Raw genomic sequence first — 19,114 nt, forward strand, 5'->3', positions numbered from 1 at the left:
CTCTTCTTTCTTTCCCTCTGTCTTGTGCTCCTGGTTTTATTTTACACAGCTCCCCTCGAAAATTGCTTGCTCTAGATTAGGCTAGAGACTGGAGTTATCTTCCTTTTATTTATTAGGGTAATTATGCCTAATGATTCACATGCTTGGGGAGAGTAATTGCTCCCAAATACAGCGCTGGCAGTGTTCTTACCCAGCCGGGGTGCAGTGATTCACAAACACATCTTTTCCTACAATTCATCAGCTGATGATCCTGTAATTGCTGACTTGGTTTGGAGGCATTTGAGGAGCAATGCTGGCACTGCCCTCGTGGTGTTGGGTTCCCTCGGTGCTGTGGTCACTTGGGAGTGTGCCCTCCCTGCCACCCCAATGCCCAGCACCATGCGCTTCTCCGTGGGTTTTGCTGGGGATTTTGGTCAGGTCAAGCCCCTCAAACTGTGGGATTTGTGCTTTTTAAAGAGTCACTGAGTCAGTCTGGCAAATTCTGTGGCAGAGCCTGGCTGAGGGAAAGCCAAGGCTGGGAATGACCCTTCCATCCTCCAAAACGTGTCAGAGATGTGGTTTGACAGCTCTTGGAGCAGCAGGGCGAGAGCCTTGGAAAGCCAAACCCCCCAAGTTTTGCACTGAAAAAAGCTTCTGTGTGGATGGATTCCCCCTTCCCTGGGGGTCTGGCAGCCCCCTGCACTGCCTCAAGGAGGGGACATGTGGAGATCCTTGTCTCAGGACTCCTGCCCATCCACCATTCAGCCTGGGAAGGGGCATCAGAGTCTGTACCCTTCTGCACAGCTCCAGCCCCTGGAGAAACCTGGCACTGGGGGTGGAGGAAGGCTTTTGGGAGTGATTCCAAATGTTGATGTTCTCCGTGCTACCCTGTGGCAAGAAAAGGCAGCCTGAGGCTTGAAATTCCTCCTGCTGGCTTGAGGGGAGCCCAGGGTGATGGCTCTGGGATGGCTCAGCCCTTCTGAACCTGCTTAAGACAACACTCAGCTGGGAGGTACTGGTTGGCTGTGCTGTCCTGGGCCAGCAAAAAGAGATTTTTGGTGTTGTGTGGTAACCAGTGTACTACTACTTTGGTGGGGGGTAGGGGGATTGTTTGTTTTGAGTGGGGTTTTTTGTTGTTTTTTGGGGTTTTTTTTTTTTTTTTTCTTTTTTTTAGCTAGAAGACCCTTCCCTTTAGCTAGCAGACCCTTGCACTGCATGAGCTTGCACCCAGCACCTGTTCCCTCCTGCCCCAGGCACTGCTCCAGCTCTCCCATCCCGTGGATGCCAGAATCGCTGCCAGGATGTGAGCAGAAGGGGAGGAGGTGGCACAAAGCCCTTTCTGCTGGTCACCACTTGGCTTCATCCCCAGCACTGCTTGGGTGGGCTCCCAGGGGCCCCTGCCCTGGCTGCCCCCCACCCCTGAGCATGGGGTTGTGCCAGTGCTGCTCTGTGAGTGTTCATTGGAGGCACAGCTCCCTGGTTTCCTTCCACCCACATCCCCCTCCTTAGAGGATGATCCACACTTGTTCATGTTAGTGCCTGGCCCCCTGTCAAGAGCTCCTGCAGGCAGCCAGGAGCTGCTCCTAATGGGCAGCCAGGGAATTTGGGATCTGAGAGCTGGGTGCTGACAGCTCCCTGCAACCACTTGCTCCAGCTGCTGGGCCCTCTCTTCCTGGTCAGATGGAGAAGGATGCTGTGACCTCCACAGGGAGGAGGCTGCCTCCATTTTCTCCCTTCACCAGGTGTTTGTGATGCTGCTGGAGGGTTGTGGTACCCACTGCCTTGGTGGGGCTTGTAAATCTTGGGGAACAATGCTGGTACAAGCAGAGGGCTCCCAGGCTGGAGGAGCTCCTGGCCTTTGTGAGAGGGGAGGAGGTCTGGGTGTAGCACAGAGCAAGTCTTGTCACAGCTTCTAGCAGGGAGTTGGGATGGGAGGCCCTGTTAGCTGGGAGCAAGTGCTGACACCTCCTGGGGCTCCCTCTCCAGTGGCTCTGGGCCTCCCAAGCTTCCTCCTGGCTGACACACCACCTCTCTTGTCTGTTTGATGCAGGGCTCCTGTGTCTCCCCACAGACCCCACACAGGGGCTGGGGGGAATCCTGGGGGCTCCCTGGGGCCCGGCTCCATTCCAGCAGGGGCTGAGGCAGCCACTGCAGAGGGACTGTGCCATCATCCTCCAGCATGGAGCATCTCACAGCCTGCTGTCTTGTATGGCTTTTTATTCCTATGTGATTATACATCCCACTTCATATAGGGATTGAAGCCGTGCAATACACCGGGGTCCTGCGGCGGAGAGCAGCCCCTGTGCCACGCGAGCCACCACAGCTGTCTGGGGAGCTGGAGGAGGATTGCTGGCCTCAGCCTGGACTCCATCCTGCATCCCAGGCTCCCCAGCCCTCTTGGGATGCAGGCGAGGGGTGCCAAGCTGCTTTGGGGTGAGGCCAGCACGAGCCCACTCCTTGCGTTGCATCCCCTTGCAAGGGTGGGCCTGGTTCTGCACATCTGCTGTGGAGAGCCCCGGTGACTGCACTGGTGGGCTCATCCCTGGGGAATCTGCTGCTTCAGTTTTGTCCCTGACTCTCCTGGGACATGGGTGACAGCCTCTGGGTGCAGGCAGTGCCAGCAGCACAGGGCAGGAGGAAGAGGAAGAAGGTGCTGAGGAATGACCACGACAGCAAGGGCTGCCCCAGGCATGATGCTCTTCAAGGTTTTTCAAGAGGCCTCAGCCGCTCTTTCAAGGTTTGTGTTATATCTGTCACATTAGCAAAAATAGTGAAAATCGTGGCTTGTGGAGGAGATGAAAGGCAGCCCCTTCCAATGCCTCCATAAAGAAAGGGCCCCATTAACACCTAGTGAATTATTGGCCATTAATCAGGCTCCGTGCAAAATAAAACCATCCACATTTATCATTATTGGATCCTTAATGAAGTGATAATGGGAATGCTGGGGAGCTGTGATATTAATGTCTTCTAAGAGGCAAGAGCAGAGCCAAGGGCGGCAGCCAAGATTTTTAATTTACTGCCAAAAGCTCGTGCTGTTAATAACACTGTTACTTCTCCCAGCCGTTAGCACTGTTTGGCTACGAGCTGCCGACTTAGGAGAGCAAATCAATCCTGAAGATATCCAGACTTTGTTCACCTGCTCTCCACCCAGCATCTGAGCACGTTTTTCCCACCTGCTGTCCCAGTGTCCCCTGCCCATGTGTAGGGATATGGCCAGGGAGCTGCTGGCCATCTTCACCCAGCTGACTCCTTCCTGAAAGCTGGCTGGTGTAGAAAGTTTTCTAATAAAAAGGGAAGGGACTATGAGCATCAACCCTCAGTGGCTCTTATTGTCCTCACTCTCTGTGACTTTTCTCCTTAGGCACCACCCAGGGTGGCACAGAGCTGGTACCAGCACAGCCCACACATGGGTTGCTCAGTGTGACTGCAGCCACACTCTGGTTTTTTCATTTGTGCAGCTTCACTTCCATGAGGCCAATATCCCATCCAGGGACAAGCACGGACAAGCTGCAAAGCCCTGCTCAGCTGTGGTGACTCACTTGAGTTCCCAGTGGGAAAGTCAATGCTCCTGCCAGCCCAGAGGCAAATCATTACCAGGCAGGTAAGCGATGCTCTCATGTCTTAAGATGTGTTATCTCATAAATCCTGTGAAACCCGACCAGTGTGGCCCAAATTTATGTTAGCTCATGCGTGGGACCTTTTGCCCTTTTGTGAAGGGACTGCAGGTCAGAGGGAGCTGGCTTTGGGCTGGAGCAATATCAGGCAATCCTTGCTGAGCACTGTCCAGAGGAATAAGATGATGCTTTGTCTGTGATGGCTGCACACACTCCAGTGCTCCTTTTGTCCCTAGGCAGAAGTTACATGAGGTGCACCAAAGTAACCCCTTGGAAATGGAGCTTTGAGTTATCCAGGTAGAAGCATCAGAGAAGTATTTCTGTAGCCGGGGTGTTCTTGCTGAACCTCCCCCTGGCCTGTTATCTCTTCATTAGGAAAGAAAGGACAAGAACAAAATCCATATATGGCAGCCAAGCAAAGATAGATGGGAAATGCACTTCAAACAGCTCCATCCTTTCAACAAACCTTTTATTAGAATTCTCTCCTCCCCAACACACACTCTTTAATCATTATGAAAAGCCACCATTCAGGAAGCAAGGACACTGCTCAGGCTACCTGGGGTAGGCATTTCCCAGGAGAAGCCAGCCAGCACTAGCCCAAGGTCCTCTGAAATTGACTGGGAGGCAGCACAAGCAGCAGCTCCAAGCCCAGGGAGGTGCTCAGCAATGTGGCAGAGCTGTGGGCAGGGGGGTATGGTGGCCCTGTGGCAGTGTGCCCAGGCTGGCACACTGGACTGCTGCTGAAGTGATCCTTCTGCCAGGCACCCCAGCTCTAAACTGGAGTCACTCTGCACTCCACTGGAGCAAAGTGGTCCAGGGAGCATTCAGCAGGCTATGGAGCCAGCTTTACCCAGTTACCCTGGCTGCAGCCCATACTTGTGGCTGTATTGCTGCCTGTGTTAGTGCCCCCGTGGAGCTGTCCTGCTGGGCATGGAGCAGGCAACCTGCCAGTGACCTCTGGAGACAAACATGGCACAAGCAGCTTCTGCACAACCACCCCCTGACATTACAGGGGCACAACCAGCTCTATAATGCTTGGCAGATTTTCCCCAGCAGATCTCGGAGCTGTTTGCCAGTGAGAGCAAGTTCAGGCATGTTACAGAGACCTTCAGACTCCAAGGACAAATGAGATGCATGGATGAGTTTAAGCCACTGGGCAAGACTGAGGTTTTGAAATTCCCAGGGTTGTGCCTTATTCTGAGCCTGGGCTGTAGCCCAGAAAGTCCAGCTGCCAGCCTGGCATTGACACCAGGCCCTGTGATGGTCCTGCTGATATCCCTACTTGTTAGATACTGGCTTCAAAACCAAAACAGGGGGTTTTGCATCCTCCTCAAAACCCCACCCTGTGATCCACCTTGAAGTGGGGTGCAGAACGACTGACTGTTCAGTGACACACCACGGGGTGTTGGCACAACGGTGTATTTATGTCACGAGATGAGATCAGCCACACGGAGTAGGTCGGTCTGTCTGGAAAGAGTCTGAGTCAAGCGTGTCCTATTACATTAGAGCTGGATTTTCAAAGGAGCTCAGCTCCCACTTAGGCTCTGTAACAAACAGACGGATATTCAAAAGGAGTTGGACGTGCTGGGTCATACTGGCTGCTGAGCTGTAGTCCTTTGAATATCCAGCCAAACCGTCAGTGTGCCTGTTGCTGCAGGCAAAGCCCTCCTGAAATCCAGCCCCACTGTGAGCTCCATGTCCTGGGAAACCAAGCTCAGCTCTGCTCTCCTATATAACTACACTGCAGTAGGTGACAAAAATGTGATAACCACCGTGTCTTCATGCATGTGGGGGGAGCAGCTCCCAGTCAGAGCACAGCTCCAGCAGATCTGCCCTTTGATCAGCTCAGCAGCATGGGTCAGGAGAGCTGAGCATGAAGGTTTCCTTGCCTTTTGTTCTGTGGAATTAGCAGAGTTAATCAGAATGACAGCGACTTCTGCCTCAGTGCAGAGGAAAGGTCAGTGGCTCAGACTGGATGCACGACAGTTTTCTAGACAGTTGGAAAACACCATGAAAGCTCACAGCATACATGCTGCTGGCACAGAGGCTCTCCCAACAGGGACCAGCACAGAAGATGTCACTGTGGAGGAAGGGAGGCTGGAGGAGGGGCTCCACACAGCTGGCTTGTCACTGCACTTCATTCATCCCCATCCTTGCACTGCACAGTGAAGGTATGTCATCCTCTTTGTCACTGTGCACTGCTCGTGTCACCCAGACAGTATCAAGAACTTCTCTCTGCCAGCGTGGTTGTACAGGTGTACATCCTGCTGGACTCAGTTCCCTGGTGCTGGGTGTCCCTACAGCACCTCCATGCTTCAGGTGAGCAGGCCTTGCTTGTATATCCTTCAGTCACTGTAATTTGCTTCAGTGAACCCCTGAAACCTCACTGCTCTTGAGCTGGGGGCACTGAAACTGCAATAGTGCAGCAAGGGCTCTCTGCGGTAGCCCTGCCATGGCCTCAACTTCCCCATATCTCTTAAATTAACTATAGTTGAAGCAGACACAAGTTTTAAATCCAGTTTCCTTGTCTGTAATGTGACCTCTTACCTTCCTCTGATTCCCCCCAATTACAAGTGCTTGTTTTTGCTGTGGACATGCACTCATGTGTCTAATTAGTGGATTCTTTCTGTCAAAGACACTAGCAGACTCGACAGTGAGCCCTAATTTAAGTAGTTTGCATTTGTCCACAACATTGGTGCTTTCATTTACTCCTGCTCTTAATTAAGTGCATCTGGATATCTGCAGAGAGAGCTTTCATGATCTCTCCTTGGCTCTAATTAAAATGGCCTGGATGTCCATGACATTGGTGCCTGTCAAGCCTGTCACCAGGAGGTGACGCCCACCTTGGAACTGGCTGAAGAACGTGTAGGAGTCATTGTTCCTGAGAAAGGCTTCCACATCTAGGCCCTCCTGAAGTGCCTCAGCCACCAGCCCTGGGCTGGAGAAGGCTCCTGCTGCCTCGGTTGGCCCATCTTGCCCATCTGTTCCCCCGCTGAGGAAGAGGATCTCACACCTCCCTTGGGGGCTGCTGGCTCCTGTGGCCTGAGCCTTGTGCAGCCCCAGCCCCACATGCAGGGCCAGCTCCTGGTTCCTCCCTCCCTTGCCGGTTCCTTGGAGCTGGACTGTGGTTTCTCCACCAGCCAGGATGCAGACTGGTCTGTCGGGCCCCAATCCTCGCAGGGCCTGTAGAAACTCCTCCAGGTCCAATCCTGGAATCTGTAGCTCTGCTGCCAGCTGCAGGAGATTCCCTCTCAGCTCATCACTCAGGGGCCCTTCTCTGAGGCTGGTGAAGCCCAGGCAGAGCAGCTGGATCAGCTGGCAGTACAGTGTGGCAACACGGCCGACTTCCCCTTGGACTGCTGCACTCAGGACCAGAGCTGCATAGCCCAAGCCCTCAGCCTGGCGTTTGGCCTCTTCCAGAGCCACTGTGTTGGACCCAAGGATGATGTTGGAAACATGGGAGTAGTTTTCTGGAGCAGTGGGCTTGGTGGGAGAGCTGGAAAGGACCGTTTGCACTGACTTGGGCAGGTTGTGCAGCAGGTTGTATTTGGTGAGTATCTGAAGGCAGTCCTGGACACTGTGGGAGCTGGCAGCAGTGGGCCCACTCGCTATGATGTCCAGGGGGTCACCTATCACATCAGACAGGATGAGACTCACCACCTATGGAAAGAAATGCCCACAGATCATTGCAGGAGGCAGAGACAGGTGACCACAAAAGAGCCCTGGCATAAGCGCTGCTCTGAGTGCCATCCCCACATCAAAGCAGATGGAAACAGGGTAGGTCTTGGCCCATTTTTATTTTATAGACCTGTGAGTGTCACCTTGCCCTTCTCAAACCCACAGATTTACAGTCCCCTTTGAAGCTGGACTATCATATTGGAAGCTGTAACCTGTGACGCTGCACTTGTCAGGCCAACCTAGTGTGGGTTCAGCAATGGCACACACTGAGAACAGTCCCATCGTGCCACTCTGCAGACCTCAGGAAAGCCAAGGGTCAGAGCCAGCCTTGAAAGCACTGTGCTGAAGCACCAACACTTGGAAGTGCCTGCTAGGTGTGGGCTGAGGTCTGCAGAGTGGCACGATGGGATGGCTGATGTTTCCCAAGTCTGAATTCCCACTCTTCCATCTCTGAGTCCCTGGGAGTTTTGGTCCTCAGTGAAATCTCAGACAACTCCAAAACACTGTGCAAAGTTGTTCACTGAGTATGGAAAAAAAATCTTGCAAGTTGGTTAAACCTCTGTTTTGAGGGTAGGTGGGTGATCTCTGGGCAAACAGGGGCTTTCCTTGGTTACCTGTGCAGGATGTGCCAGCTGGGCCAGCCCTCCACCCTTCAGCACGGACAGAGTCTTCCGGACAATGTTCAGCTCCTGTATGGCAGCTCCTCGGGCAGCCAACATCTTTGTGAGTTTCTCCTTCTCCTCCAGGAGGATGGGAGGGATGGGAGCAGGCAGTAGGGCTGATCCACCCCCTAGGATGCAGAAGAGATGGCAAGGACATCAGGATAGCAGGAAAAGAGGATAAAGGAGAGCAAGGCTTTAGTCTTTTAGCTTCCCTCACCAGCATCTGGAGGAAAGCAGAGGTGATTGGGTACCTAAGCTAACATCTCTGAAGAATTCAGTCATCTTCAATAATATTCAACTGCTGTCCTGCACTCTCTACAGTCAGCTACACTTCACCTAGGCAGTGTGAGCCTTGCTGAATGGGGAGATGACAGAAAAGGGACAGCAACTATCCTCACCTCTGCACTGGGCTACAAGTGGACTCTCACACTGATATTCAGGGTTACCTGGATAGGTGAGCAGGGCCTCCACAGCTCACACAGCAGTCAGTGCTGTGCACACAGGGACACTGCCTGCTTTGGTGGCTCCATTTATTCAGGATAGTGTGTAAAAACACTGACTAGGGATGCAGCAAGAATGGAAACTGCTGAACTGCACTCAGCTAGGCCTGAGAGGAAAGAAAAGGAGGGATAGTAATGAAAAGGACAAACCATGCCCCAAGTCTAGGGTGATAGCTTCACTGATGGGAATTCTATCTGATACAAGGAGGCATTGGAAATGTGGAAAAGAAGGCAAGGTTCTAATGGAAAAATGGAATGGATGGAAAATACAGTGGAGAAAAGAGCAAGGTCTTTGCAGAGAGTGAACATGCACAGAAGTACAGCTGAATGCTACTGTCAAAATACAAAGCCTGCTCAGAGGTTTGAGACAAATCAGCATCAATAAAACATGATGAGCAAGAAAAACAAATGCAAATGCCTGTGTTTCAGTCAATAGCCAGGGATCTAGCTGAGGCAGGAGCAGTTGGGGACCGGCTGCTGTGTGGGAGTGCACATGCATAGGGAGTCACAGCCACGGGGAGATCCTGTACAGGCTCCCTGAAGGGCTGAGGAGTCTCTTGGAGATCCCTGTAGCCAAAAGACAGGAGGAAGCCCAGGGGAATCCCCAGAAAGCACAGCTAGCTTCCAGTCACTTGGGTGTTTGCCTAATGGCACTGCTCTCTCCGTATCAGATCAGGCTTCAACATCCACAGAGGAATAAACACTGAGCAAGGAGACCAAGGCCTTTCTGCAGAGCTGTTCCAAGCCCCTGCATCTTTTGCCCTGTGACCTCTGATGCATCTTCTAACACAGCCCTGGATCTGGGGGCCACTAGCCAGGCTGTGGGGGTGTGCAGGGCTGCCCCTGCAAGGCATGCAGCTTACTGTGTGGTACCTGGAGGCCTCATTTCCACTAGCTGCGAAGGAGCCAAGCCCTGGGAAAGGTCAGTCCCAAATCTCAGTTTTCAGACTTACACTCCTGCACAAATGGAGAGCATGCAAGTCTACCAAGTGCTTGCTTTTCCAAGTCTGCATTTCTAAATGTAAGGAGGGGGCAGGAAAAAGTGTCTCCTTGGCAAGAGGTGAGAGCAGCTGCCAGGCGGTGCCCAGAGGTGCCACTTCACTATGGTGGCACAACCACAGGACCCAGCCTGTGCAGCTCAGCCTCTCTCCAGTGCTGGGAGGCAGTGTACCCACTGCAGCAGCAGGAAGCCCTGTGCTCTCCCTTTCTGCATCACTGGAGAAAGGATGGTAGAAGGAAGAGGAAGAATCAGAAGTGCAGGTGTCCATGCAGAAGGGGCTGGCACAGAACAGCACTCCCTTGATGCATGGCCAGGGGTGGGCAGGCAGCTGGGGTCCCTCCGCAGACCCCATTCCCAGGGATCCCCACACTACCTGAGATGAGCACAAGGAGCAGGTCATCTGCAGTCAGACCCTCAGCCAGCTCCTGGATGGCAACTGCTCCCTTCAGAGCCTCTGCATCTGGGAGGTTGTTCTTGGCGCCTTCGATGACCTGGATTTTGCTGTGTGGCTTCAGTAGCATCTCCCTGGTGAGGTAAGAGGAAATTACACCACGGATCTGTGCACCCACACAGGCAGCCAGGCTGTCACCTGCAGGTGTACCAGTGGCACACAGTAAGTGACCAGGACAAGCAGGTGGCCTTTGCTGAGTGTCTCTTCCCCACAGCTGGAGAGTCAGCACATCTAGCACAAGAGGTGGGCTGCATCACTGGGATGTGATGGTGGTTGAAGATGAGAGTGGTGGGGTCGATGGGGTGAGCAACAGAGCAAGGGCAGCTCAAAAGGACTTAAGGTGTTCACAGCACCATCCCACAAAGGACAAATCTGGCAGCCTACACCCCTCCTTCCTACTCTCCAAAATTGTTAGAAACAGTCCTTACTGCATTCCTGCTCGCTGCAGGCTCTCCTGGATCCCTAGTGGCACATTGATAATCCCCCGAGTGAGGTGGTCTCCCAGGATCTCTTCTGCTGCTGCAGCCATCCCCAGCACAGCTTTTCCAAAACCCACCAGGTACAGGTCCCTCTTCACTGGAAAGGCCTGGTCCTTCACCAGCAGCTGAGGGCACCCACCTCTCTGGAGCTTTAGAGCCCTCCTGAGCATGGGAGCTGGGCGGATGGTGCCCACAGCGCCATAGAACAGGGACAGTGCGTGCTCACGGAGGGACATGGTGCACAGGCTGGCAGGGCTGAGCCCCTCTGCCTTCTAGGGTGGGCTTGTGCACCCTCTGCCACCACTGGCAAGGCCTCAAGGGCTGAGACAGCCAGCAGCCTCCAACCTGCAAGGGAAAGTGAACATTTTTACTAGTAGAAGTGACAGGGCTGTCACAGTAAGAGCAGAGAGGTCAAAACATGAACCATGGAACTCTAGCTCCTGTTTCCCCTAGATTCAGGTGCCACACGAGCAGCATTTTCTAACTTTTCCCCAGGCAGGAAGAAGGGAAGGACAGTGTCACATTCAAACAATCTGTCAGCTCGTGGTTCCCCTGCAATCTCATCACCTCCTGCAGGGAAGGTGAGCTCTGCCAGCTTCTCCATCACTGTAGATTTGCCACTGGCATGTCATCATTTCTATTTGCTTAGCGTTTGACACCTTTCCAAATTGTGGAAGCTGCTGTCTGTCCTGGAGAGAGCAGGGCATCTGGGTGAAACAGCTTTTCACTACATTAACTCCCTTCCCCATGCTAGCCAAATGTTGATGTCATCCTCTGGCTGTGCATTGCCCCGTGTGTCCCTCCAGCATCAGACACAGACTGAGGAGAAACAACAGCCTTGTTGGCTGCCTCATACCTTGCTGGTGGTGGCCACAGCAAATTAACACAAAGCTTCATTTACCTTTCTCTTTTAGCCTTCATTTTCCATTAAAATAACATTTAGAGCCCAAGTAAGACTTCATATCCAGGCAAAGTTGCCAGCCATGTCTGTGAAAGCCCATTTGAGCTGCTCTCCACTGAGCATTAGCATTATCTGCAACAGATCTGTGCATGGACCACAAGATCTCAGCTGCTCAAGGGCAAGCTTGTCTTGACAGAGGAAAGGTGGCCCCTGCCAGCACACACACATCTATTCCCTCCCAGCATTTCTCCTTCCTTCTGTTAACTGGCAGCAAGTTCACTGCTGGTTTCTGAGGATCAAAGATCCTTGTGATCTGCATCTCTCCTGCTCATGGCATTTAAGGCAGGATGCCAGGAGGCTGAAGCAGCCAGGGCAGCACACTTGATCACAGACCCATTGAAATTACCTCAGAGAGTTAGTCCTCTCTAGTAAGTGGATGCGTTTTGTGCAAGGGCTTCTTTTAGGAGAGCTCAGGAGTCCAGAGGTCTCTTTGTCCTGACACTCACATAGCATTGCAAGGTGTTAATCATTAAGCTGGACAAGCTTTTCAACAGCTCCTCTGGGTCTAAATGTGCCTTATTTTGCTGCAGGGACCCAAAGGTTCAACACAAAAAACCCTCTACACACCTCTTCAGGCATTGAAACTTGGGTACACTCTGAAATCTTGGGACAAGGGACTTGTAGGTAAGGCTATACAGAGAATCAAAGGTTTGTCAGAGAAAGAACCCCAAGAATCACTGAAGTAGGAAAAGAGCCTTAAGAACAAGGCTAACAGTAAATGATACATTGCAAAGGAGAAAAGATTTTAAAGCCAAAAGCCAAGGCAGATTAACTACTACCTATGTGAACTCCCTTTAGGTACTGGTCAGGACTGTCTTTTCAACCACGAGGAGACAGGAGAACAAAAGACAGGGTGCCCTCACCACTTTGTTACTAGACTCTTAAACTTCATGGCAGCTGATGCTGCCAGCAGTTTAAACCACTGACCCCACTTCAATGAGGGCCAGAGTAACTGTGCTGACCACAGTGAAGTCAGCTGTGCACCTCTCAGGAACTGAGACAAGCATCTCTGCTCCCAGCAGCTCTCTAATTCACGGTGGCACAGTGCAATCAGAGGAAGGTGCTACAAAGCAGAGGTGCATCACACCCCAGGTCACTTGCCTGAGCTACAACACAGAGTTTGCAAGAATGGCTGGAGAAGAAAAGCTTAAAGGGAGCCAGGGGAGTTTAAAGAAATAAAGTCCCAAAGTTTTTAACAGGCTTTGTCTCTGCCTTGATGTTTCTGTGCAAGGCTGACCCTGAAGCCTGGGGAAATTGAGCACAACCAGACCTGTAACTGTGGCTCCTGTCACACGTGCCCTCCTGGCAGCCCCGTTCAGCTCCAGCTCCAGCTCCAGACACGACAAGCAATCCTCTCCTCCTGGAGGTGGAAAAACTAAATGCCAGCTTAATTCATCTGGCACTTGTGTACATATTGCTAATGCTTACTCTGGAAAGCATTTCAGTACAATAGCAGGCATGTAATCTGTAATTTTCTGCACTCTGAACTCAGATTATATTTTAACCACTGAGACCTGATCTAGTCTGTGGAAGTCAGCAAGAGCCTTTCTATTGCATCTCAGGATTTTGGGGACCACTGCCTGACACTGATCTCAGAGCACAGGTGTAAAGGCAGAATAAATACAGTGTAAAACCCCCTTTTTACACTGTCAAAGGTTATCCAACTTTATACCAGTGCAACAGAGAGCTGAATTTGGCACAGATCCACTTACTTTGGATGTCTCAGTGCATGACTCTGCTCCTTGTCAGCTCTGATTAGACACACAGGCTCACTGGAGGCTCCCCTTGGAATGGGGGTGCTGCTAATGATACCACAAATCCGTTTTTATGTAACTTATTTATACAGTCTCAGGCACTGGGTACTAAATGTCATCAGGGAACAGCTATAAATCAGTGCTATGAAATCCACTGTAGATATTAACAAAAAATAAAACTCCTACTCATTTTACTAAGGCTTTAAAAACAAGATCAAGAGAACTGAATATCACCCCAAAACACAGGCAGTTGTGGAAAGAAAAATAACCCAAATGGCAGCTCTCAGGCTCCCTCCCCAGATGGTGGGCTTAGAAGTGGTGTAATTGCCTGTTAACTGCTACATATTGCACGAGGGGAAATTACACCCTCATATCCCTGCCTTTTCCTCTTCCTTCTGCTGGCTGTTAGGAATCTAGGCTGGGAGAAGGGGCTGATGATGTGACTCATATTACTTCATACACTAATCTTAGTTTCCCAGTTTCTCAGGAAAATCACTTAGGGATGAATGAGCACTCTTGTATATAGAAATAAGGTGACAAGCTATAGGCACGAGTGAGGTTCAGGTTTCACACCTTCCCTTTGTCCCTGGTTGGGATAATTTGGAGTTGGGATGTAGACAGTCTTTTGAAAAGTTTCCTGTAAGTTCACACTAAGCTTAGGATGAGAATGATGCTAAGAATTGCCTGTTCCAAAGAGAGCTGGAGGATTGTAAGGGGTTTAGATTAATCCCCTTTAAATGAAAACTTCCTCCGCTTTCATTCATGAATAATCTACGCACTTATAATAATCTACACACACCATTATAAGCCCTTTCTTCAGAGGGCTCCTCCTAAGCCTGTAGAAATTTCCACTGTTCGCTCTCACACCAAAAAGCAGCAGAACACCAGCTTCTCGTTTTCACCTTCTCTGGGAAAGAGGGAGGGGAAGGAGCTGGACTGTGATAAAATACAGGCAAAATGCTCGTTTGCATTACCTTTCATTAACTTTTTAATTAAAGCAATTCTGCAGGCAAGGAGCCAAAGTTAGACAAAGACCGAAACAATCCAGCAGTAGGGGCAGAAATGTGGTAAAACTGCCAAGTAAATTGGATGGTGGCAAGAGACCAAAAGCATGGACATAGCAGGGCAGAGCGAGCCATAAACTTGGAGGCACACTGGGGAAGAAAAGAGTGAACAAACGAGGTGGCCATGTCCATGCAGTGAGAAGAATGAGCCAGCACCTCACTTCATGGCAGGTACTTGAAAGCTAGAAAAATACTCCTTTCTTGGGACCAGTCTGCCATCACTGGGCAGAGCTGAGCTGTTCCAGGTGCTGTGGTTGGAGGTTTGCTCAAGGATTTGCATCCTTGGCTTGTGGTTTTTTTGAAGTCGGGGCAATTGAGCTTGTTGCAGGCCAACCCAACCACACACATATCCTGAGTCTTTCAGGTGCTGTGAGATCAGAGGATGCTGTGCCAGAATGTCTGATTTAACTGAGAACTTCAGGGACCTAAGTTACTTTAGCTTCAATGCCACCAGGATGCCTCTGGATTTCCTCCAGGACTGGTGGCTGGCCAGTCAACTTCAAAATCTCTGAGGGGCTAAGGAAAATATTTAAGATAGCACTGGATCAAACCCCAGTTGTTGGAGGATAATTTTGAGCTCAAGCTCTAAGAGACAGATTGCAGTAGTAAACTCCTAGACACAGCAAGTTTTAGCAGTGTCTCTTGCTCCTTGTTTTTCTTGCTGCACGACTTTTTTCTGGCCTCTCAGAATTTAAATTATTGTCAGACTCACTAAGGCTCCCCGCTTCTATTTCTCCTGCATCACCAGGGGAATTTACCTATGAAGTACAACAGAGAGGAGATTTTACTGCCTTAAACTCCCCCGTTCCCACTTACTGACACATCTCCTCTATCATTTGATATATCAACTTTAATTTGCCTGGTGAGCCCTGCTCAAACCCAAGCTTGCTGCTCCACATGGTCCCAAAAGCATTACAAGAAAATTTTCCAGGAGATGCACTGAACCCAGGGGGGAAACAATGCAGTGAAGGCTTGTTCCAAGTGACTATTCTGGGAGGATTAGATGGGGGATTTTTTCAAGACTAATCTCTTTAAATGAAAATTTCAGAATTTGATTAATTTTTTAATCTGCACATGGATTTGCATAAAATTACTGCACTGCCTCATTCACATTGGGCAAAAGAGAAAACGTCTGCAGCAAAGATGTGCAGCTATGAAGGGTCTGGTGCATGAGTGGGTGTGCAAGGACAGGGTGAGGGGCCCTTTGCCCCCTCTAACTGCAGTGCTACTCCTGCATCCATAAGTGGGAAAAAGGATGAGGGTGGTCAGCAGCACTGTGATGAGACCAGAGGGTTTGCCAGGCAGGAAAGAGAGAAAGTAGGACGGAGCCTGGATACCTTTGTTTTAAAAATATGCTGAGCTCTGGGAAACCCAGGACTCCTAGCTTCCAGTACATGGCTTTCTATATGTTGCTTGGAAAAGAAATATGTTGCTCTCATGACTGATTTACTCACCAGGAAAGTGTCAACAGGGTCTCTCTGCCTTTGATGGGGAATGTGGCTTCAGGCTAAACACAGGGAAGATAAGTGTTCTATTCAGCATTTTATATATATAGATCAGTATCATTAGTAAAAAAAAAATTAACTGGATCTGACATATGCATCTTACTAGTTTTTCTAGGTCACACTCCCTTCACTCCCTATATACCTTTTGGAAATGATTTTCCCATGCTCTGGGGATTGCAAGGAAGAAAAAATTTTCACTAAAAATTCTTCTGTAGCTCAACACAGAACACTACTACCCTGAAGCCAAGCCCATGCCAAGTCTACTTCCTTTCATGCTGTAATTTCTCAAACTCCCTATTCTGAGTCAACTTGCCATCAAAGATGAGAGTAATTTAAAATCCAGGGAAGGATCACAGTATTCTAGAGAAGATGAAAAGCTGCAAGCCTTGAGGACTGGAATAGTAGAAAGGGGTTGAAATTCAGTGCTGCAAAATACAAGGTCATGGTCTTTGGGATTAATAGCAGAAAATTATGAGCTCCTCAGCTGGAAATAACATAAGAGGAGAAAGAGCCAGGATTCTTAATCAGTCACAGGATGACAATTACAGCTGCCCTCTGGGCTGAGACAAGAGGCTGTGGGGAACGTGGAAAGCAGCAGATGTGAACTGCCTGGACTTCGCTGAGGTTTCTGACATCATTCCTGTGAGCACGCTGGAGGCTGGGCTGGGCAATCACAGCCAGGCCCGCTGGAAACCAGCCTGACACTGGGCTCAGAGGGCAGACAGCAGTGGCTCGGAGTCCAGCTGCCATCAACAGGGACTCTGCTGGGGTTCCTGTCACCCCACAGCTTCATTAGTGACCCAGAGAGTAGCACACAGTGCTTAATTTGGGGGAACTGCTGATGGAGGCACCTTCCAGAGGAACCATGATAAACTCAAGGTCAGAGCCCACAGAAACCTCAGGGCACTCTGTAGGGAGGGAAAAGTGTGAATTTTTGCTGCTGAGCAAGCACAAGTCCCTGTATTGTGCAAGTTCCAGTGGTATCAAAAACAGAAATGCATAGGTAGAATAACTGCATTTGATCGATATTACTCAAGCAGCAATTAAACGTTTTTTCCATTAACTAATTTCGCAGGGGCATTATCCATAATTCCTACTTAATATGACATTTTTCTAGGAGATCCAATTATCCTGCCAGCTAAATTCCAGCTTGGTATAAACTGACAAACTAAGTTCCAACGATCAGGAAGAAAGGCAGAAGAATTAAAAGGAAGTGACAAAATATCAAATCAACAACCCACGGTGTTATACAACTCTAAAACTTAGCTAAGTATTGTAGGTGTTTTGAAGTAAATTGTCTTATGATGCTATTGGTGAGTCACCTCCAGGGCCCGCAGGAGATAATCCAGGCTTTGATCCTGTAATTTAGAGTGTGCAGGAGGCACGACATTCTGAGCTTTTCTAAAACCTCTCATCACATGAAAATCACTTGTTTGTTTTGAACCGGCCTAACAAAGGGGAGGCTGACCTCGAGACCCTCAGGAGGAATGAGGGCGTGTTTTGGTATCCCTGGACTCCCCTGTGAAAGGCTTGACTTGTATTAAAGTAAAAAAGGTAAATCATTCTGAGGGGCCAATCCCACTGCAGCATGAAAGGGTGAGATCTCTAAACATGTAACAGAGTGCTCCAGCAAGCAAACAGCAAGGGAGAGGATTGAGAAAAGAAACACTTAACTAAACCAGACATGCACACAAAATAATCCAACCTGTTTGAAGAGCTTTAACAGTCCCTGGACTTGCTGAGGTTTGACCACAGGAGGGCAACAGGATCCAAAAGCAAAATCAAACTCTGTTCTGGACACTTTGAAAGGAAATGCAATTAACGTTCAGAAAAGCATCTACAGTTTATTTTTTTCTTTTGATTTTGAGTTTCTGGGGGACCAAAGTGACAAAATCTGATGGTCTCTAAAATTAAAGCAGCAGAAAACTTTGTGGGGTGAGATTCTCACAGATATTCTTATACTCTAAGAACAGCTTTTTAAGGTAAGAAATACACAAAAACATGCACGCTGAGCCTGTCATCAGGATTCATGATAAAAAAAGCAGTTCCAAGGTGTGTGTACTGGAGCAGCATCTTCAAAAGCTTTGTTTCTTAAAGGCTTAAGTGTGTGCTGCCCACCTTTATCTGAGAGCTTATGAGGTGTAGGAGAATTGTGCTACAGCTGTGGTCTTGCTGTAGTATTGCCAACAAGTTTTTAGAGGAATAAAAAATTCTGTGAAATAAAACTGTGATATAACTGGACTGAAAATAGGAGGGAAAGGATGAGAAAGTGATCACAGTGTATTTCAAAGGAGGGAGAGCTGACTGATGCTCCCTGGTCATGCTGGGCTCTCCCGAGATGCCGGCACAGCACGTGTGCCCCATAAACGATTTCACAGAAGCACAAAATCAACTATGTGGGGAAATAACCCTGAGACAGAGTCCAACCTTTGACCCAACACCCCCGTATCACCCCAGACCATGGCACCGAGTGCCACATCCAGCCTTTCCTTGAACACCTCCACATCCCCCTGAGCAGCCCACCCATTCCAATGTCTAAGCATCCATGCTGTGAAGAAATTCTTCCTGATGTCCAATCTAAACCACCCCTGGCACAGCTTGAGGCTCGTCCTGTCAGTGGTTAGCTGGCCAAGCCCCACCCGGCCACAACCTCCTTTCGGGGAGTTGTAAAGAGCGATAAGCTCACTCCTGAGCCTCCTTTTCTCCAAGGTAAATACCCACAGCTCTCTCAGCCGCTTTCTCACATGACTTGTGCTCCAGACCCTTCCCCAGCTCTGCTGCCCTTCCTTGGACCTGCTCCAGTATTTCAGTATCCTTCCTGAATTGAGGGGCCCAAAATTGGACACAGCACTCAAAGTGTGGCCTCACTGTAACAGAGTATGCATCACCAGTGCCCAACAGCGAGACAATCAGTGCCCTGGTCCTGCTGGCCACACTATTGCTGGTACAGGCCAGGTGCCACTGGCCCTCTTGGTCACCCGGACATGCCTGGGCTCATGTTCAGCCGGCTGCCGACCAGCGCATTTCTCTCTAGTTTCCACTGGAAGCTCCGAAAAACGCCTTAAATCGACATAGCACGGGGAACACCCTGCGCGGGGTGAGGCTGAGCCCGGGCTCCCGCGGCCCCTCACGGCCCTCACAACGCGACAGCGCCCGCCCTGCCGGGCACCGGAAGTGACGCATGCCCCCGGCGCGAAACCATTGCCCGCTCGATGGGATGACGTCATGCCCTCCACCCGGCCCCCCACTCCTGAATAGGCACATACGGGCGGGTGCCTAAAGAACTGGTAATGAACCCCGGCCCCGCCACAGCCGCTCGGCCCTGCCCTGCGCCGCCCCTTCCCACCTCGGGCCCCGGGACCAGCGAGGACGGTGACAGACGCTGACAATCAGGACGGGCCGGGAGCGCGCAGGCCTTTCTGCCATTCCTGCCACACTCAATATGGCGACCGAACAGGGGCCACCCC

The 19,114-nt window shown here is 50.4% G+C and overlaps 1 protein-coding gene across 5 annotated transcripts; it reads right to left on the reverse strand.

Moving 5' to 3' along the window:
* Positions 1–4,045: 4,045 nt before the first annotated feature.
* GLYCTK (glycerate kinase) lies at positions 4,046–19,088 on the reverse strand. 5 transcript variants are annotated; one of them, XM_056501515.1, is made up of 7 exons: positions 18,994–19,085; positions 15,597–15,649; positions 12,595–12,684; positions 10,313–10,708; positions 9,807–9,958; positions 7,886–8,061; positions 4,046–7,253 (listed from the first exon to the last, which is right to left on the reverse strand). In XM_056501515.1, exons 4-7 carry the CDS (start codon positions 10,597–10,599, stop codon positions 6,348–6,350), a joined length of 1,521 nt encoding a protein of 506 aa, XP_056357490.1. In that variant the 5' UTR covers positions 10,600–10,708; positions 12,595–12,684; positions 15,597–15,649; positions 18,994–19,085; the 3' UTR covers positions 4,046–6,347. The 5 variants fall into 5 exon arrangements, with proteins under 5 accessions (XP_056357490.1, XP_056357491.1, XP_056357489.1 ...); XM_056501516.1 differs by lacking the exons at positions 12,595–12,684; positions 18,994–19,085 and adding exons at positions 17,353–17,440; positions 18,626–18,817; XM_056501514.1 differs by lacking the exon at positions 12,595–12,684.
* Between the last annotated feature and the right edge of the window lie 26 nt (positions 19,089–19,114).

Source organism: Oenanthe melanoleuca, chromosome 12 (assembly GCF_029582105.1).
Source record: "Oenanthe melanoleuca isolate GR-GAL-2019-014 chromosome 12, OMel1.0, whole genome shotgun sequence".
NCBI classification, from domain to species: domain Eukaryota; kingdom Metazoa; phylum Chordata; class Aves; order Passeriformes; family Muscicapidae; genus Oenanthe; species Oenanthe melanoleuca.

Coding starts and splice junctions, on each gene's coding strand:
- GLYCTK (XM_056501512.1), bottom strand. CDS start 10,599: ATGTCCCTCCGTGAGCACGCACTGTCCCTGTTCTATGGCGCTGTGGGC. Junction 9,959..10,312: donor CTGCAGCGAGCAGGAATGCA/GTAAGGACTGTT, acceptor TTACCTCACCAG/GGAGATGCTACTGAAGCCAC. Junction 8,062..9,806: donor GCTCCTTGTGCTCATCTCAG/GTAGTGTGGGGA, acceptor TCTGCATCCTAG/GGGGTGGATCAGCCCTACTG.